A 20,745-nucleotide genomic window follows, 5' to 3' on the forward strand; every position below is an offset into this window, starting at 1 on the left:
TCACATGGAAGTCTGACTCCCAACTTTCTATAGGAAGATGAGTTTCAGAAATGAATAGCTGTGTTCCACTTGAAAAAATACATATACACTCAGGAAAGACTGTCATACTTTTACAGAGATGTGGCAACCTTATTTGGCATATATGGACACATTTTCAGCCTCTATGATGGACGGGTTGTAGATTTATACACTTTTTTTGCTGTCAGTGCTTACTCTTGTCTACCATGTCCTCATTTATTTGTTATTATTTATGTTTTCTCTCTTTTTTTATTCCTTTACCAATTTTTTTCTCTCTCTTTCTCTCAACTTGTTGATGGGCGGGTTGGGGAGGGGTTTGAAGTTATCTGTTTGTGTTTACCTTGAAAAATGCTGAAAATAAAATACTCTAAAAAATATATATATATAGAATTGAACAGACTGTAAAAGTATAGATCAGCCTGCTGCACGCGGTAAGATCACGCATTGAACAGACGGTAGACTATAGAATAGAACAGACTGTTTCCAGACTAAATTTAAGATTTGGTACTGGCCCAGCTGGCCCAGCTGGCACTGGCAATGGTCCCAACCAGCCCACGTGCACTTTGTGAAGACATTTATCCTTGCCCTTTAGGGTAGCCCTAACTATGGGTTTTTTTCTTTTGTTTGTTTTCATATTTTGAATCACGATTTTCAGTCCGTCCTGGGCGTTGCTCTCCCTCTACCAACCCCGGGAACAAGGGCGTAGGTTTGGTCTCAACATTGGTAGGGACGATATAACGGCATAACCTGCATGTACACTTTTGGCTGGGGACGGGACATTAATAAGACCAAACAGATTGGGTGAACGGGGGTCAGGGCTACATTTGTCATGAATATGAACCTAATTAATTGATAGGCTAAATGATCAATGCAAAATAAATCTGTATTGACTTATACTAACTTTCATGTGTATTGGTTCACCTGATACACGGTTCCATTCAAACCTTTGTTTTCAAGAACTACTAAAGAAACATTTTGAAAACTTCCAGAATATTCCAGGATTTTATTAGCAATTTAAATTGCAATATTTGAACATAACGTAAATTATATTAACATATACAATAAATACAAACTTATTAATAATCTCTTAACTACTACTTAACCTATGGAACTACATGTTAGCCTACATTGTCCTTCACCACAAGAGTAATACATTGCTTTAATTGGTTGCTGGCTGAACATAATGAAAATAATTCACTTAATAATGGTAGGGTCAATTCTATCCTTACAAACATTTGGGAAGACAATCTAAATTACCTTTATATCTGAACTCATTATATAATGCGAATAAGGTTGCTTAAAAGTTGGTGGGGACAATTTGAGCCTCCTGAAAAGTTGGTAGTGTTATGTCCCTACTGTCCCTATGCAAACCTACGCCCTTGCCCGGGAGTTCCTGCACTGAGCTCAGGTCTCCTTCTTAACCTGAGGAGTGAGTAGCTTCTTTTCACCAGACAGGGTGGGGATTCTCCGGCCGGACGTAGCGCGTGGAAGGATCACGTTATTCGGCCAGATCCTCCCCACCCCAACACGGGGAGACCATACAAACTCCACACAGAAAGGCCCTTTCGCCAACCCCACCCAGGGTGTGGCCCACAGTGTCCCCGCCCGGAATTGAACCCATATCACAATATATGTGACTGAAAAAGAAAAAATACCCATAAAAAGGAAAACGTCTGTAGTTATGCATTTATTCAATGCCAAAATGTCATACAATGTACAAACAAAGTGCATTTGTATAGAGCATCCTGCGCATCCATAACACTTCAGCAATGCCACAGGCTGATTGCCTCCATACCACGCCGCATGAATGCAGTAATCCGTGCAAAAGGATTTCCAACCAAGTACTGAGTGCATTAATGGACATTTTCAAATGTTTGATTTTGTTTTGCTTTTATAAATCTTTTTTTTTACTTGGTCTGAGGAAATATTCTAATATTTTGAGATAGGATATTTGAGTTTTCTTAAGCTGTAAGCCATAATCAGCAATATTAATATAATAAAAGGCTTGTAATATTTTAGTTGATTTGTAATGAATCCAGAATGTATGACATTTTTGTTTTTTTAATTGCATTACAGAAAATAAAGAACTTTATCACAATATTCAAATTTTCTGAGACAGTCCTGTATATGTATATACCGTATATGTGTATATGTGTGTATGTAGATATACAGTATATAGATATAGAGAAGATGGAGTTAATATAGAGATAGTATGGTGTAAATTAGTTTATTTATATAAATATTTACATGGGCATGTGTGTACAAATAAAATACTCAACTATGTGTGTGTATGTATGTATAAGTAAGTGTGTGAGTATAATTATAGTATAGTTAGTTATTATAAATACTTATATACTAATACGTTTACACTTCTTCCAACTCCTTTTTGCACATGTAAATTAAGATATTAAGTGTTAAAGTATGACATTTTTTGTTTTGTTTTCTTATCTTCTCTTTTAATTGTTGTATTTTCATGTACAAAATAAATCAATCAATCAAGGTCCTGATTGTTTTCTTCAGCAGTGTGGTGGGAGGGGCAGCAGGGACAGAGGCAGGAAGAGACCGGACTAACGGTGAGAGACTGCTCTGTCCTGGGCTGCCCCCCATGGGCTGCCCCCACGGCTCCATCATGGAGATGACAGAAGAATGCTGGCCATGCTGACACCTCCTTCACCGCACCCTGCTGGCCCGGAGGAGACTCCTGCCTCCCCAGGGATGAGCGGGACTGCAGGTCTCTGCTGCCACAGCCAGCAGACGTTACAGCAGTAACACACACCTTATCCTTCTTTCACGTGCCATAACCAATGTCATATAACCCCGCCGGGAGACTCAGCCCCTGCAGAGCACAACTGGGAATCGGTGTGGACTGGATTAACCTGCCCAATCCATTTCTACGGAAGAGTTTTAGGACCATGCAGGAGAAAAAATATTTGAAATGTCGAGATTAATGTTGAAGTACAATTTCAAGAATAAAGTTGAAATGTCTCCTCTGGCCCATCAAATCCAGTTAGGAGAGTCCTAATACTGATAAATACACCGTCTTTATGAGTTAAAAGAGAAAGAATTTCTTTGTTACTGAAGCCGATTCTGAATTCACCAGTTCATCATTTTGTAGACAGTCACATGCACTGTTTTTATAGTCTCAGAAGGTTGACTTTATTCTCGAAATCTCGCCTTTTTTCTCAACATTTCAACTTTTTTCTCAATACTTCAACTTTTTTCTCGAAATTGTACTTCAATATTATTCTCGACATTTCGACTTTTTTCTCAAAGTGCAATAATAATGAAAAAAAAACTTCGTCCTCTAAAATATTTTTATTTTTCTCCTGCCTGGTCCCAATACTCTTCCGTACGTTTCAGAGCAATCAGACGTCATACAAACCGACCACAACAGCATTTCCACGTCCGAGGCATTCAAACTTTCTGCATGGATCTTTGAGCTCTCTTTTGTCAGCGTTGGGACTTCCTCGCCTTCTCTTGACACCAGCATGTTGGTGATCTGAACAGCAGAACAGCTCCCATCGTTCTGACCAACCTCTCTCCAATCTCTACTCTGCATCACACACACTTCTGGCAGAGATGCAATATAACACTTCTAACAGCGCTCACGTTAGAGTGGAAACACACAAATAGGAAAAAAAGTGGTTTTATTTACCTGGAAAGAGTCATTTGAACCCACAGACACCACAGGTGTTAGTACATTGAGTCAAATAAGTCTAAAAAAAACCCTCCCCTGACCCAACTTAAAAAAAACTGCAAAAAAAAAAGAAGAGTATTTGATCTTTAACTTGTGGTTTCCGCTCATCTTCTACTGATATAACTCAACAGTAACAGAGGTTTTAACCGGGATACTTTGAGGGGTTTGATCCCATTATGCAAATTAACATGCTTCAAATGATGTTTTAATGAGCAAAACCATTAATACATGTGTTATTGGTGACATTCTTGACCGAGTGCATCCCTACTCGTCCACCTCCCACAACTAAATCTGCCGTCTGGATATCCAGCGATGCTCGTTTCCTGGGCAGTCGTCCCACGAGCAGCCGCTGCTCCGTCATCACTTCACTCCATGTCAACAGAGTTCAGTTCATTGAGGAAAGTCTGACACTTGGCCATGAGGACTTTGATGGCCTCCGTGACTAAAACGTCCGGGGGCAGGCTGCCGGTGGACTCCACGGTGACTGGAACAGGAAACAGATTCACGTCAGTTAAGACAGTTTACAGGGCAGATCTCATGCTTCTCACGGCATCCAAAGGTTCAAAACTACCCTGAAAGGGGCTCACACCAGTACACCCATTACACCCAGTAACCCAAGCAGCTCTGTGGTAGCACAATAAGAAGAATAAGAAGCAGAGACCCTGGACGTGACGGCAGCGTCACACCAAGTCCAGGTTCAGGCCGTCCCCCAGATCAGGAGACTTGGCCTGTTGATTTTACCTCCAATACCTGATCAAGAGCCTCGTCTGGATCGTGCTGGAACCAAAATTACTGACCTGAACGGACACTTATGGCGCTTTTCCACTAGTACCTACTCGGCTCTACTCATCTCAACTCGGCCTGGTTTCTTTTCCACTACAATCCATCACCTGTAGCAGAAGTAGGAGGTTGGAGAAGCTGCTGTGACGTATTTGATTGTGTATCTAAATGAAGAAGACAACAACACTAAAGATGTAGAACCTGGAGATGATAGATGTGCTGCTGGGTCTGTGGCTTGTGTTTGATATCAAGTTAAAAAATGAGAGTGAGAGAAACTTCAAGCGGCTTTTTAATTTTTGTTAGTTTGTCTCTGCACTGCTGAAAAGTCAGCTGGAGCCGTGAGCAGCTATGAAGAGACAGAGCTCCTGGTAGATCTGGTCGTTCCTTATCTCCCGTCTAGATCCTTTTTAATTCTCTCCTCAGCACCAGGTTTATGAACATCTGCACCTCAGAGTTGGATCACCAAACAGACTTCTGCTGCCATTGCTGGTTGAATAAAATGAACAAAAATCCGTCAGAGTCTCTTTCTCTGATTTCCTCCTCCTGACTCAGACGTCTGACTCCAACCCCCCGACCAATCAGTGGCCTGTAGTGTGATGACGTCAGATACAGCCGACTCAGCAGCTTAGAACCTCGGCAGAATAGTTACAGAAAAGTATTTACTCTGCACGTTAGACCCCTAGTGGAGAAGAACCAAACTGAGTGGAGTCGAGCCGAGTTGGGCTGAGTAGGTACTAGTGGAAAAGCGCCATAACTGAAACTGAGGAGGTTCCCCAAGTGGGAACTCGAACCACCAACCACCTCAATTGGCTCCTCTGAATGCAGTGACTCTAGTCCAAGTCCGTCCACTGAACATTTAGTAGGCGGGTTGCAGCTTCCTCCAACCTCCTACTTCTGCTCCAGGTGCTGAATTGTTATGGAAAAGAAACCAGGCCGAGTTGAGTCGAGCTGAGTAGGTGCTAGGGCTGCAGCTATAGAATATCTTAGTAATCCAGTATTCTACTGAAAATTCCATCGATTAATCGAGTAATCGGATAAAACATATTTTTGTTTAGTTAAAGAGCAATTATAAATATACATAAGATGTTAGATGTTAATTGAAATCACTAAAACTAAATTATATAATAGAGTAGGTTCATGGCTGTGCATTTAAAAACCCTGAACTTACACCAGTCGACCAAATTCACTGATTCACTCAAAAAACTAAGGATTTTACCAAGAAATGTTCTTATTTCTAACCTAAAAATGCCATTACACCTGATAACACACATCACTTAAAATCACTTAGGTGTTTTTCCCACGTGTTTCAATTGAACTTTCATTTGTGTCAAGCAAATTTTAAGTTCTAGTTAAGTTTTAAGTTAAAGTATAAGATTCTGAGTTTTGGCAGTGTTCAAAATAAAATGATGAGCCCTGCTGTATTGGAGCACATTAGGCTCCAGTGCTGCTTGATGTTTTATCCATGAATGACTACAGAGCTAAAATTGAAAACTACCCAGTTAGCTTTATTACGTTTTTATTTTTCTGACATTTTCTGCCTTTTCTTTTAGTTAAAACTGTAGCGGGAACAGATGTTTAGAGGAACCTATGTATGTACCGGGTTAGAGGGGGAACATATAGGAGAACGGACCAGAAGAATATAGCGTGGATTGAAAATAAAAGTTAAGCACTGAGCTACATGTGTCTCCCGTCTGCCTGAGCACGGCATGTTACTAAAACCAAACATATCCGCCGCCTCTTTCTTCTTCCTTTATGTGTGTGGCGTCAGCGCGTTGTGCCGCATTAAATGTAGTCCGGGTGAAATACGATGCTTTGAGCTGCAAAATTAAACGATTCCTCGAGGCAGAGAAAATTCCTCGATCATTTTTTGTAATTGAATTACTCAAATTATTCAAGGAATCGTTTCAGCCCTAGTAGGTACTAGTGGAAAAGTACCATTAGACAGCTGCAAGGGGCCGACAGATGTGAGCGGTAAGTTAGAGTCTCTGGACTCTAGATCAGCACATTCAGACACTGCAGTTAAGAGCTTGCATCAACCCACAGATGAAATGGTCCCGCACTCTTCCGAGCTTCACCAGGTCCTTCAGATCGCTGTGGCGGATGAATTCCCTGCTGCAGGTATCCAGGCGACTGTTAACCACCTTGGCAACCTTTTTCCCTGTTGAGACGTACGACACCAGAACACTGAGACACATGGAGGGACTTCCTGGAAGCTGCAGAAGTGCTTCATCTTTCAGCTTCGTTCCTACCGTTGACGTTCTCCTCCAGGTCGATGACTCCCCGGGAGAAGCAGCGCTTGAGGCGCTCGGCTTTCTCTCCCTCCACGGGCTCCAGGATGGTGATCTCGGGGAGGAGGCGGTAGCTGGCTGTGGCCACCGGGGAGAACTTGGCGTGGTCCTTTCCTGAGAGCAGAGCAGAGAGACGCTTCAGCCTCAGGTGGGAGGACACACCCACATGCTGCAGGTCTGTAGCGGGTTCATACTAGGGACTACTGTTCTCATATACTCTAACTCTCCAAAATTCTCCGATACCACGCACCGATACCACTTGATTGTTGTTGTAGTTACTGGTTAGTGACTCTAGGGGGAGATGTTGAGCTGCAGTCAGTGGTGATGAGAAGAGAGTGTTACATGAGTGAGAAGAGAGTGATACATGAGTGAAGCCACGTTTACACGTAGCCGGGTATTTACAAAAACGGATATTTTCCCCTCTCCGTTTTCAAAAATATCTTCGATTACACGGACCCGCATGAAAACGCTGTTAACGTCATGCCAGCCAATCAGAATCCAAGAAAAACATCAACAAATGACACGTGTAACTTCCAGTTAAGGCTGATTTATGGTTCCGCGTTACACCAACGCAGAGCCTACGGCGTAGGGTACGCGGCGACGCACACCGTACGGCGCGCATCGCCGCGTACCCTACGCCGTAGGCTCTGCGTCGATTTAACGCGGGACCATAATTCAGGCTTTACTTCCAAGACGGAACGAGAGTCTGAGAGAATTTAAAACAGAGAAAATATTGACGGTGGCCAAACAAATTGTAAACACCGGTCGCACACATGACGCTGCTGGTGACGTTTCTGTTGCATAATGTGACGTAAATCTCTGTTTTCCTCCGTTTTCTCTGTTTAGACGCAAACGTGAAAACGGAGTTTTTGAAAATCTCCACTTTGGCCGGAGTTTTCAGAAATTATCGTTTTTGAGGGCTTTGACCTCCGTTTTCGTGTAAACGAACGGCCAAAACGCATGAAAACACCTCTGTTTTTGCCCCGTGTAAACAGGGCCTGAGACTGGCAGCGCCGTTTCAGGCAAGATAGCAACAATTAATGCAGCGGGATGTCAGTAGTGTGGACATATTTCAAATTAAGAGAGGACGACAGAAGCAAGGCAGACTGAAGCTACTGATGCTAAGGTGTCAAGAGGAGGAAGGAGAATACGTCGTTTAATACCAGCAACTTGATAAAACATCTCAAGACGCATCATAAATCTGAGGATACAGAGTTTACTAATGCTACTGCAAGAACACAACAGCAACATTAGCTCAGGTTCTGCAAAAGAGACAGACAAAGGCAAGAGAAAACCCACGGGCCGTTAAAATAACAGAGGCTCTAAGCCAGGGGTGTCCAAAGTCGGACCCTTTTTTTTTTTTAATCAAACCGTGATACAAGGAGCTTGGTCATCAACAGAACTATCCAGACTTTGATGACAAGGTGGTGACGACCGTTAATTAGAATCAGGTGTGTTGATGCAGGAAACAACTAAAACATGCAGGACACCGGTATTGAGGGCCGGCTTTGGACACCCCTGCTCTAACCCGTTATCTAGCGCTGGATGAGCAGCCACTGTCAGTTGGAGGAGAGAAGGATTTCTCTTCTCGACGCCTTCGAGCCGCGATATGATGTTTCATTGATATGTTATATGTTTGATATTTTCTTAAATGTGAAGACAGTGTCAGTGTGGAGAATTTTTTTTTACATAGAAGGTTATTTTTTGTTTAAAATAGTTATTCTACTAATTTTATTTATCTTTATTGAATGTATCTGTTGCAAATAAAACCTGTCTTCCAATTCATTGCATTTTTAGCCTAGTTATTCTTGTGGTAGAAGTATTGCATCGGTACTCGGTATCAGCAAGTACACAAATTAAAATACACTGCAAAAACTCAAAATCTTAAACAAGAATATTTGTCTTATTTCTTGTTAAAATGCCTCATTTTTAGTCAAACAAATCTCATTACACTTAAAACAAGTGTCATTACCAGAAAAATAACTTATTTGACAATTTCCACCTGTTTCAAGTAGATTTTCACTTGAAATAAGTAGAAAAATCTGCCAGTGGAACAAGATTTATTTGCTTGTAATGAGAAGATAAATCTTGTCCCACTGACAGATTTTTCTACTTATATCAAGTGAAAATTTACTTGAAACAGGTGAAAATTGTCAAATAAGTTATTTTTCCGTTAATGACTCTTGTTTTAAGTGTAATGAGATTTTTTGACTAAAAATCAGACATTTTAACTAGAAATAAGACAAATATTCTTGGTAAAATTGAGTTTTTGCAGTGTACTCGTACTCGGTGTGAAATAAATGGTATGGGGTCCTCCCTAGTCCTTACCGACTCCTTTGACGCAGTGCATGACGATGTCCAGCTCCTGCCCCGGCCGCAGCTGGGCTATCAGGATGTCGTCGTGCACGGGCCGGATGCTGCAGTCGGCGAAGACGTCGGCCTGGTTCCCCAGGGGGACCCACTGGATGTCCCTGGAGTAGACTGAGAGCACAGGGGGGGGGGGTCAGCGTCACGTCTCTGCACCGCCGCCTACCGCGGTGGCCTCTCCGTCACGCAGGCTCACCCACCCATGTGGTTTAGGTACAGCTCCCGCGGGTCTGACGAATCTTTGCTGGCTCGGGGGTTCCTGCTGCATTTAATCTTCAACTGCAGTTGGATGGTGTCGATTTCTGAGGCATCTTCCTGGGTGGACTCCTCACCTGGAGTTAGAAAACAGGACGTGACATCATCAGTACAGAAATAAGTAATAATCCCACCCCGACACTGGGAGCAGAGGACTAGCACAGTTTAGGTTTCCCATGTTGCATGAGTGGATGCATGGTATGACCCAGGCCAGAATAGATGAATGTCACCGAGCAGGGACTAAGTTTGTTGTGAAAGGCTTGCAAGTTGCAACCATTTGCCACAGTAGATGCCGCTGATTTTCAGTAGGTGAATGTGTTAAATTGTAGGCAAAGTCAGAGAATGTCAAAGTTGCATGTTTTCCTCTAACCAGATGTTTCACTCATTTCCATTACAGGACTGTGTCAGAAAATTTGAATATTGTGATCAAGTTCTATATTTTCTGTAATGCAATTAAAAAAAAACAAAAATGTCATACATTCTGGATTCATTACAAATCAACTGAAATATTGCAAGCCTTTTATTATTTTAATATTGCTGATTATGGCTTACAGTTTAAGATTAAGATTCCCAGAATATTCTAATTTTTTGAGATAGGATATTTGAGTTTTCTTAAGATGTAAACCATAATCAGCAATATTAAAATAATAAAAGGCTTGCAATATTTCAGTTGATTTGTAATGAATCCAGAATGTATGACATTTTTGTTTTTGCATTACAGAAAATCACAATATTCTAATTTTCTGAGACAGTCCACAAGACCATCACTTCCATGCAGCGCTCAGCTCTGGTTTTACCTGCGTTCTTGAACTCAAACAGACGAGGGTCGGCTTTGATGGGGACGAGGCCCAACCTTTGGGCCAGGACTTCATCCTGGACGATGGAGGTGTTGTTGTAGATGAACACTTTCTCTATAGCCATGGTGGGCACCTGAGGGAGAGTAGAAAAGAGGTCCAATCAAGCACATCATGTTGTTGTTCAAGAAAACCTGCATGAGATGAACCTTCTTCTAGCCCGGGGTCGGCAACTCGCGACTCTTTAGCGCTGCCCTGCCCTCCATGGAGCTTTTTCAAAAATGTTTGACCTTTTTTTTCCTTTTTTTGTTCTTTTTTTTCCCCTTTTTCTCTCTTTTTTTCCTTTTGTCTCTTTCCCTTTTTTCTTCTCCTTTTTCATCTGGACATTTCGACTTTTTTCTCGCCATTTCGGCTTTTTCCTTGAAATTTTGACTTTCCTCTCGACATTTCGACTTTTTTCTCAAGATTGTACTTCAACATTAATCTTGACATTTAGACTTTTTTCTCAACATTTTTACTTTTTTCTCGACATTTCGACTTTTTTCTCGAAGTGCATAATGAAAAAAAAAATCTTCCCCCAGTTCTAACTAATATAGAAACATGCAGCATGTGTTTCCTTCATTCTAAGGCTGATACAAGACTTTTCATTTTTTGCGGCTCCAGACATATTAGTTTTTTGTGTTTTAGGTCCAACATGGCTCTTTCTACATTTTGCGTTGCCGACCCCTGGTCTAGCCCCACAGATGAACCACTGATTATCAGAGCCTCTGCATGCAGGTGGTTAACGCTGCTCCGCCTCAGAGACACAAGCTCGGGGACAGAGTCAGAGTGAAACAAGCCCAATGGTGGGGGGGGTTGCAGTGTCTGTACAGCCGCCCGGATGATCCGTCCAGTGTGATGTGGATCTACGAGCCAATAAGATTCTGCTCCCATCGTTACGTAATGAAAATGCAAACCACGCCCACAACTATAAAACCGTGTAACTGCATGAGTGTCCGACTATCGTAGCACTGCGTGACATCGGACGCTCTCTGTCCATCTCCCTCCAGCAGCTGACACTTTATTGAGGTTTTTGTAGTGAAATGAGGAGGAATCATAGAGATAACTTCTCATTTCAACTAACTGGATCAGCCGTTCCTCATCCATAACCGTTTCCTACAGCACTTTCAACCGGCTTTCAATGCGAGGGGCAGGAAACAGCCAGGTCAAAACGGCGTGCCGCGTCGCTGTGGCCACTTAGGACAGTCCAATAGAAAATAAAGCAGTGGAATTGATTTTGTCGCTGACACTCTCTCGCATCGCATGCAGTTATGACACGATGTTAGGACACGGTAACTCGGCCGGCCGGAGCTTCCGCCATTTTTTCGTAGCGGTGTATCGCGTCATTCAGGCAGCCAATCAGCACAGAGCCTCATTATCATAGCCCCGCCCACTCAGAATCCTGCATAGATAATGAGGTTAGAGACTGGGAAAATAAAGACATGGTTTAGAGGCTGAATTTCTAATTTATTTAGCAAAAACAATCAAAAGCTTGTTTTTAAGACATTCAAGGCCTGTTTAAAATAGGGATTAGATGCCATAATAGGTCCCCTTTAAGTGTTTTGTTTGTATTTAACTGAGCACCTGGATGACCTGAGCACCTGGGTGTAGGTGGAGGAATACGCTTGTCTGGTCCGTTTCATGTCAAAGAGATTGCTGCTGGATGGACACGAGGCCCAGATGACCAAACTAAGAAGAAGAAACCGGGACAGGAAGGAAGGTCACCTCGGCCAGTAAGATCCTCCTGAAGGCGTTGGCGATGGCAGCATCGATCCCCACCATGTCGAACTCCATACTGTTCTCATCCAGACTCACCACATCGATTCGGAAGTTCTGCAAAAAAACGGCAGGAGACCCGTGAGATGTTATGTAATGAGTAAAACAACTCCACGATGTGGAGTCGTTCTAAAGGCTCCGGCGCCCTCGTCAAGTCGTGTCCGTCTTCGACTACTCTAGACTGGCTAACTGTGGTATGGTACCAGCGGTACCACACAGCACCCTCTAGCGGTAAGCAGTGGATAGGACTTTTCTTTTTCTTTCACTCAAGATGGAAATAATATATATTAAGTGATGCACCGATTGTTCGGTAACCGAAATTGTTCGGCCGAAAATGGCAAAAAAACACTTTCGGTGTTCGGTGGAATAAGTGGGAAAAAAAACAAACAATTAATAACGGCGTTGTAATATAAGGAAATAGACTGGCCGCTCCGTAACTGTTGCGCACCACATAAATCGTTGGCCAACCAAAAACTAACCACATAACGCTCCCGTAATGGTTGCGCACCACATAATTCGTTGGCCAACCAAAAACTAACCACATAAGAATTTAACTAACATTCACCAGCAGGTGGAACCAAAACAACATAAATCAATCTATTACAGGTGCGTTTAGATGAGGAAATCAAACAGCGAAGAGCGTGAGTGAAGTGGTGCAAACATGTCAGCAGTGTGGAAGTATTTTAGAGTGGCAAATAATAATACAAGAATGGCTGTTTGCAATGAATGTTCTGCTCAAATATCTAGAGGGGGCACATCTGCAAAGTCTTTCAGCTACAAGTTTGAATTATCATTTGAAATGATAAAAAACCCTGAGCGCTTTAATGCATTTTTATTGTTTTAAGGCCTATGTTACAATGTTCAGTCAGTTAAGCCTAACGTAAGCTCAAAGATGGCCAAAACATTTATTTTGTTAATTTATTTATTTTAAGTTATTGTTCTTTGCTGGTATAATGTCTGCTGGAATATTTAAGAAATGCTGGGAAATTAAAAAATGTTCAGTTTTTTATGTTCAACAAATATTTTCTACCTTGTAATTTTGTAAAAGATTTTTTTCTTTTATAAGCATGCCTAAATCAAATTTATTTGATTTATGCAATGGTGAAAAAATTGGCAAAATAAATGAAAAACTGCGAAGAACCATGTTCGGTATTGTTCGGTATTCGGCCAAGTATTTATTATTATTTTCGGTTTCGGCCACAAATTTTCATTTCGGTGCATCAATAATATATATATATATTTATATAAAAATGTACATTTATGTTTGTATTGAACCAGTCAGGGGACTATGCTAGCATGTTTATTTTAATGTAGCACATTTGACCAGAGTCCAAGGAATTTCATTGTTTGGCTGCTCTTCGTGTACAATTACAATAAAGCCAGTCCTGAATCTTATTCATGATTGTTTGACTGCTGTGTTTTACTTTTGTGTTCTTCAGTAATATAAAGCAGTGTAAATAGTAATTGACATTCATGTTAGCCACAAAAATACCTCCTGGGCAAACTCTGTATACATACATACATACACATACATATGCTACTTTATTTTAAATCTGGTTGTAATTGTGGTTATAGGAAAGCCAAATGTTTTCCACAGTGGTGCCAACTGTTAAAAGCAACTTCTCTGGAAAGGTTACACTGAAAAAAAAAAAACAACACTCAACAAACTGATTTGAAAACATTTGTGACATCAGTGTAGATGCTGTGTTGATGAATCAGGTATTTTCTTTGAGATCTGCCGTGATGTGTTACCATGACAACTGAGTGTTAAGACCGAGTCTGGAATACGACCCAAAATCCAGACGAGTTAAAGACGAAATACTGAACGTGCGGAAAGAGAAAAAGAATGTAGAGGAAGGAAGATTATGTTCAAACGGCTTCTTCACAAGGTCCCCGAGGAAAATGCAAACTCATTTTCTGATTTTATTTTAAATGGAAAATCAGTTGGAGGAGACGTATTCTACCGATGGGAACTTCTCTCCCAATAATCAGATTTTATTTTCAAAGTTGTGACGGGTGTCAAAGGTCACGAGAGAGTCAGAAGTGACAGCAACTCTACAGGTGTGAAAATATGAATACATTCTCTCCAATAAAGCAAAGAAAGTAGATTTAACAAGCCGATCCAAAATACTGTCAGCATCTTACTTTTTTAAATTTCTCCAAGTCCCAAGAGTCGTCATAACCCGGGTAGTTTCTAGGAAAATCTGTTGTATGAACCTGGAAGAAAAAAGAGAAATAATTATGATAATTATCTCATCTTCATCACTGCTACAATCACTATTTATGCTCGATTTATCTTTTGGGAAGCAGGAACTTCACATTTTTGTTTGATGTCACAAACACAAGCTGCTGAATAATGTTACACCTGATCTCAGCCGCCGTTAAAACAGAAAACCTTTTGGATGCATTGGTCCAACCTTTTCTTGATAATATTGACACTGAAGGCTGGTGTTTGGGGATTAATAAATTAATGAGCTGTATGTCTCAACATGTGGAAAAATATAGAACCCATTGATGTTTGTTGATTTTTTTACAAACTAAAGAAGAATTTCCTAAGACAATATACAATAAAATAGCAAATATAAATGTAACTGTTACATAAAAAATAAAACAGTTTTGCACCATTGTTCAAATTCAAAGCACAATCTAGCAAAATAAATTCAAATAAAATATAGCAGCTAAAACTGAACATTCATAAAACATTTAATGTATCTATACATATTAAACCAATAGCAAATTTAAAGTGACCAGACTAGACTATATTTCCTCTCTGGCTGGGAGCCCAACCATTCAGATATTATTGCCCAAAACAATTCAGATATTGATGGTTCAGGTCTGGCTTTTACCCTTCACTAATTTTCCACAAAGATGTGCTACTAGGACAGTAAAAACATTGTAGTGGCTATTTGTCCTCCAGGTGAATTATAATAAAATAAAAACTCAAAAAGTATCAAACTATAATAAACTAAGTCAAATCAAACGACCGCTGAGACACCTAGGGAGTAAATTTAAGCAGGGTATAACAAAGTCCATTGTCCAGGCAAAAAATAAAGTTTCTTGAGGTTTTATTCCAATGGAAAATGATCAAACAAAGAACAATGGCTCTCTGCCGCCTCTCTGGCCCTGGTAAAAAAACAGCTGCCCTCCAGATGCCTCACCTGTACCCAGAGGTGGTAGTAACGAGTTACATTTACTCTGTTACATTTACCTGAGTAAGTTTTGGGAAATGTTGTACTTTTAGGAGTAGTTTTGGATCACTGTACTTTTTACTTTTACTTGAGTAGATTTGTGAAGAAACAGATTTACCAAGCCTGAAAGTTTTTGCGGGGATTGTGATTGCGTCTGTATTTAATACGTTCGAAAGGAAGGTGCTAATCTCCACATGCAAAAGGATAAATATTTTATTTGAATGTTAAATCGAGTATTATTCAGCAAAAGGTTGCAACAGGAGGCACATTCATTTTTTTATTTGTGATAATAAATAAATCACGTGTTTTCATGGAGAAAAAAGTGTTTCTCATTGTGCGCCTATACTTGTTCTGCAGTCTTCATACCCCGGTGTTGTGCCGTATTCAGCACCCCTGCCGTGAAAAGCACCCCCTCGTCTGACAACAATTATATTCTCATTCCGTGTTCTGTTCATGTTCTGTTGTTCATGTTCTGTTTAACGTCCAGTTTTGTGTTAATGATTCATGTTTAAATGCGCTCATGGATTCGGGTAAAAAAAAAAAAAAAAAAATCGGGTAAATGGTTATTGATGTCATTAATTAATAGCCTGCTTACTGTGTTGTCTTCCATAATATTTGTAAATATATATAATATAAACTCCTAAGTATGTGTTTGTGTGAGTGTGTATATATAAATATATTGAAGTGTCAGTGTGTTGTTTTTTTTCTTGGTCTACTTATCATTGAATATACGAGGGGGTGCTTTTCACGGCAGGGGTGCTGAATACGGCACAACAATTTGGCTCTTCCACTAATGTCTCTAACCCAACTCGTCAAATTTCATTTTGCGCTTGCGACTATATCCTGCTTTCCATCCAGACTCTCCATGGCGCAAAGTTTGCGCCGCAAACCGTAAGACGCGCAACACCTCATTTAAATACTGCTGTTTGCACCTGTTATCAATTGCGCACGCAATCTTAGTTGATCACCCGCAAAACACACAACAACAGCACGTGCAAACTTTTTCAGTGCACACGCAATTTAGTACTCTTTATTTAGGATCTTAGTAAATCGGGCCCACAGAGTTTGTATGAGTTCATGGGCTTGTTCTAGTTCTGCCTGGTTAAAAAAGAAAAGTACAAAGGCTTGAAATTTTGTGCTACTTGTGCTTAATTTATTTTTTTATTGTTATTATTTTATTTATTTTATTATTTATTAAAGTACTTGAATTTACTTTAAGATTGTTTTAATTAAAGTTAATTTTTATTTTTTATTAATTTTAATTTATTTTATTGATTTAATTTGCCTGAAGATGATTATTTTATACTTTTGTCTGTTTGAATGGTTGTGTTAATAAATAAGACGTTACTCAACAGTTACTCAGTACTTGAGTAGTTTCTTCACCAAGTACTTTTTTACTTTTACTCAAGTAATTATTTGGATGACTAATTTTTACTTCTACTTGAGTCATATTATTCTGAAGTAACAGTACTTTTACTTGAGTACAATTTTTGGCTCCTCTACCCAACTCTGTCCGTACCTGCCTCATCTGTACCTGGCTCACCTGTACCTGGCTCACCTGTACCTGCCTCACCTGTACCTGCCTCACCTCTACCCGCCTCCACCTGTACCTGCCTCACCTGTACCTGCCTCACCTGTACCTGCCTCACCTGTACCTGCCTCACCTGTACCTGCCTCACCTGTACCTGCCTCACCTCTACCCACCTCCACCTGTACATGCCTCACCTGTACCTGGCTCAGCCAACTCCTATGTAAACTCACCCGATGCCTTCAAAATAAAAGCATGGTTAAGTACCAAAATAAACCTAATCAATACTAAATATCATAAACAAACTAAAGGTGTGTTCCCAAAACTAAACCACAAAAAGTAACTAAATAATAAATGATTAAATAATGCAAAAGTGATAAATAGCTCCAACAAACTTTGTTCCAATGAAGAAAAACGATATTTAGAAAAATGTTTTATGTCCATTTTATCAAAACATAGGTCAAATATATTTCACATAAATGGTAAAAAATATAGTATATTTGATGTACACTACAGGTGGCTGCAGCGCTCATGACAGTGTTTATGAGTGTCATGAAATAATATTTCATGACACTATAATGCAGACTGGTGGCCCATCTGGCCTGGATCAGTCGGCTCTGCCCCGCTGCTGCTGGAGCTCAGCCGCTGCTCACACTCTTTACACGGGCTCTCTGCTGCGGCTCGGACCCGCGCTGGGAGACGCCAGCCTTGTGGACAGGCACACTTACGTTTTTAACGCCAAATTCCTCCAGGATCACCCGACTCCGGATCTCCTCCACGTTGTTCATCGGTGCAGCCATTTTGCTGCGTGGTCTGCTAAGCCCCGCCCACATGCATTTACCTCGTCCCGCCAGCAGAGGGCGCTGCCGCTGCTGCCGCCCACAGGCATTTACCTCGTCCCGCCAGCAGAGGGCGAGCTGCCGCTGCTGCCGTCCGCACGTATTTACCACGTCCCGCCAGCAGAGGGCGCGCTGCCGCTGCTGCCGTCCACATGCATTTACCTCGTCCCGCCAGCAGAGGGCGCGCTGCCGCTGCTGCCGTCCACATGCATTTGCCACGTCCCGCCAGCAGAGGGCGCGCAGCCACTGCACTGCACAGGCACAGAAGACCAACTTGGCTTTTTGTACCGAGTTGGGGGGCCAAGGTCAACAATCACAATGACAAACAAAACAAAGCACGTTTTTACAGTACACCCATATTCAGCGGTGATAGAGTCTGTAAACATTTAAAGTCACAAGCCCCTTTTCACACACACACACACACACACACACACACACACACACACACACACACACACACACACACACACACACACACACACACACTTGGTTACTTTCGCTCTCTGTACAGTTAATAGGCAATAGGTAAATGACAGCTCTTATTAACATATATACAATTTCAAAAAGTGAAAGGTGCAGCAGTATGAGGTAGACATGATTATTGAAAAGTGTATTGTTACAGCATATGATTTTGGTTGTTATTATTATTATTATTGCATAGTGATTGATTACTCTGAGAGTGATGAGAGTTCATCAGAGCAACACACACACACACACACACACACACACACACACACACACACACACACACACACACACACACACACACACACACACACACACACACACACACACACACACACATATATATATATACATACATATATACATTTGTATAGCTGAAATATAAGCCTGTATGGGCATTTAAACTCTGGTCAAACATGGAATAGGGGTGGATGAAAACTTGAATAATCTGCACACCTGTTGATGCTAGGGTCATCAAGGACTGATGATTAGCAGCACAAGACTGCAACTTCCACACACACACATAAATATGGGATTCAATAGCGATTGACTCCGTTTTGGAGCCAGCTCCCATTGGCCATTTGAGGAACTAGCATTCCTGGAAGCTGTTTTTTCAGGTGGTTGCTGGGGTAGAACATGCAACCTAACCCCAGGAACTTGGTGCTGTGAGGCGGCAGCGCTAACCACGCAGCTTAGGTCACCTCCTCCCCTGACAGTCTGGTACAACTGGGGACTCGGTTGGACTGGAGTTGCTGGTCCAAGTTTGCGTCCACACTGCACTTTGGGAAACCTTTCTTGCTTCTTAGCAAACTTGTTCTTGTTTACATACACCTGTCAGTTTTCTATCAGAGCTCTCACCTCGTGCTCAGCCAACATCTGACCATGAGACATTTCTCCTGGATATCGTGCGTGCATGTTTACCCACAATGCCCTGCGTTGTAGTCCCTTATTGCACTTGGGTCACTTGAAGGGGCCAAGACCTACAGGTCAGCCAAAGTTGTCTTCTTGAAATTGCACCAGAAATTCAGCCATTTCCAGAAGAACTGGACTTTCCAGACCAGCAACACCAGGCCTTTGTGAAGCTGCCGAACAGTCCTGGTGTGATGCACCAGCAGCCTCTGACGCCTGGGGGCAGGCAGAGGGATGCTTGGGATTGCACCGGTTTGGGGTGTTTTGGGGTGTTTTGTGGGGGTTGTGGTGGTCGCCATATAAAAGGACAATAAAAACATGGCAATCAATCAAAAACATAACAAAGTACAATACATAAAACAACAGCAAAGTGCAATAGTGAGGTCATTCCAGTCCCATGATTATTGTGAGTATGCATGTCTGAAGAGGTTTTAAGGTGGAATTTGAAGGTGGACAGGTAGAGCTGGGCATCATCCGCATAGCAATGGAAATGAATGTTATATTTACGGAAAATACTGCCAAGGGGGAGGAGGTAGATGATGAAAAGAACGGGTCCAAGCACTGATCCTTGGGGTACACCGGAGGAGAGGGGGACGGGTTGTGACGTAAATGTTTTCAGTTGAACCTGCTGAGTGTGGCCAGAGAGATATGATTTAAACCAGTCCAGGTGTGTGTCGGATAGTCCAATGGCGGCTAATCTGTCAATGAGGATGGTGTCTCCATGCGGTTGTTGTTTATCTGAGACTTTTTGTATTCTAAGGGGTGTGAATGTGCACCTTTAGGACGCAGTCTGGTGGTTTTGGTGAGCTGTGAGGCTCGCGGCCGCCGGAAGCGCGGGGATCAGCTGATGTGGGGGGGGGGGGGGCAGGGAAGGTGAGCCATCTTACCTGCAGACCTACTGGGCGGACGATTCGGCCCGCGGAGGGACACGGCCCGGGAAACGCGCGGTGCTTCGGAGCCTGAATTATGGTTCTGCGTTAAACCAACGCAGAGCACACGCGGCTGCCGTGACGCCGTCGTGAACCCTCTTCTCCGTCACTTCCTGAATGGTTTATCCGACTTTCCCGGTCATAGTGAATCAAAGACATAAGGACAACTATTGTACAAAAAAACAAAACAATGAAAAATCACACACACACGAAGAAAAGAGCGCTGAAAGTTCACGACTGCTTCCAACCGGAACCGGAAATGCGTTGCTACCAAGCAAACCAATCACAGCCCTCTCGGTCTGCGTCCCCTCGACGCATAGTTACAATTTTTGGGAGGTGCGCGTCAGGCACGGTGTGGCGTGCGGTGTGGCGTGCGGTGTGGCGTGCGGCGTGGGGTGCGCGACGCAACTTGTGGTGCACGCTTGGCGTCGATTTAACGCAGAACCATAATCCAGCCTTGAAGGCTGGATTATGACGCCTTTGTAGAGCTACAATTTTACTGTGTTTTACTCCCTAGCCCACTTCCTTTTCCCACAAGTGGTCCTTGTCTCTTGCCAGGCCGTCATTGTAAATAAGAATGTGTTTTTAATGACCTGCCTGGCTAAATAAATATCAAATAAAGCGATAGAATTGTTTTCTTTTTCTCTTTATCGTATAATGTTCACAAAGTGTAATACAATTCATGTCATGGGTAGTGTATTTTGAAGGATCAAATACTCAATATCCCATATTGAGAGTTCCTACACATTTTTCAAGGTCAAATTCAAGCATTTTTCAAGCACTTTCAAGGGTCATTTTCAAAATCTTCAAGCACCTTATCCAGGGCTGGACTGGGACAAAAAATCGGCCCGGGCATTTTGAGCCTAGACCGGC

The 20,745-nt window shown here is 41.9% G+C and overlaps 1 protein-coding gene across 1 annotated transcript; it reads right to left on the reverse strand.

Moving 5' to 3' along the window:
• Positions 1 to 3,307: 3,307 nt before the first annotated feature.
• Positions 3,308 to 17,550, reverse strand: polr1c (RNA polymerase I and III subunit C). Its single transcript, XM_061744974.1, has 9 exons — positions 17,459 to 17,550; positions 14,160 to 14,231; positions 11,964 to 12,071; positions 10,203 to 10,335; positions 9,351 to 9,482; positions 9,112 to 9,264; positions 6,745 to 6,897; positions 6,537 to 6,653; positions 3,308 to 4,199 (listed from the first exon to the last, which is right to left on the reverse strand). The coding sequence occupies exons 1-9, from the start codon at positions 17,528 to 17,530 to the stop codon at positions 4,081 to 4,083; spliced, it is 1,059 nt and encodes a 352-aa protein (XP_061600958.1). The 5' UTR covers positions 17,531 to 17,550; the 3' UTR covers positions 3,308 to 4,080.
• Positions 17,551 to 20,745: the final 3,195 nt, after the last annotated feature.

The sequence above is a fragment of the Cololabis saira genome, chromosome 17, assembly GCF_033807715.1.
Source record: "Cololabis saira isolate AMF1-May2022 chromosome 17, fColSai1.1, whole genome shotgun sequence".
NCBI lineage: Eukaryota > Metazoa > Chordata > Actinopteri > Beloniformes > Belonidae > Cololabis > Cololabis saira.

Excerpts from the sequence above, each read along its gene's own strand:
- polr1c (XM_061744974.1), bottom strand. The coding sequence starts at position 17,530 with ATGGCTGCACCGATGAACAACGTGGAGGAGATCCGGAGTCGGGTGATC. Across the intron at positions 9,483-10,202 it reads GTTTGAGTTCAAGAACGCAG|GTGAGGAGTCCACCCAGGAA; the intron begins GTAAAACCAGAG and ends TTCTAACTCCAG. Across the intron at positions 6,898-9,111 it reads GCACTGCGTCAAAGGAGTCG|GAAAGGACCACGCCAAGTTC; the intron begins GTAAGGACTAGG and ends CTCTGCTCTCAG.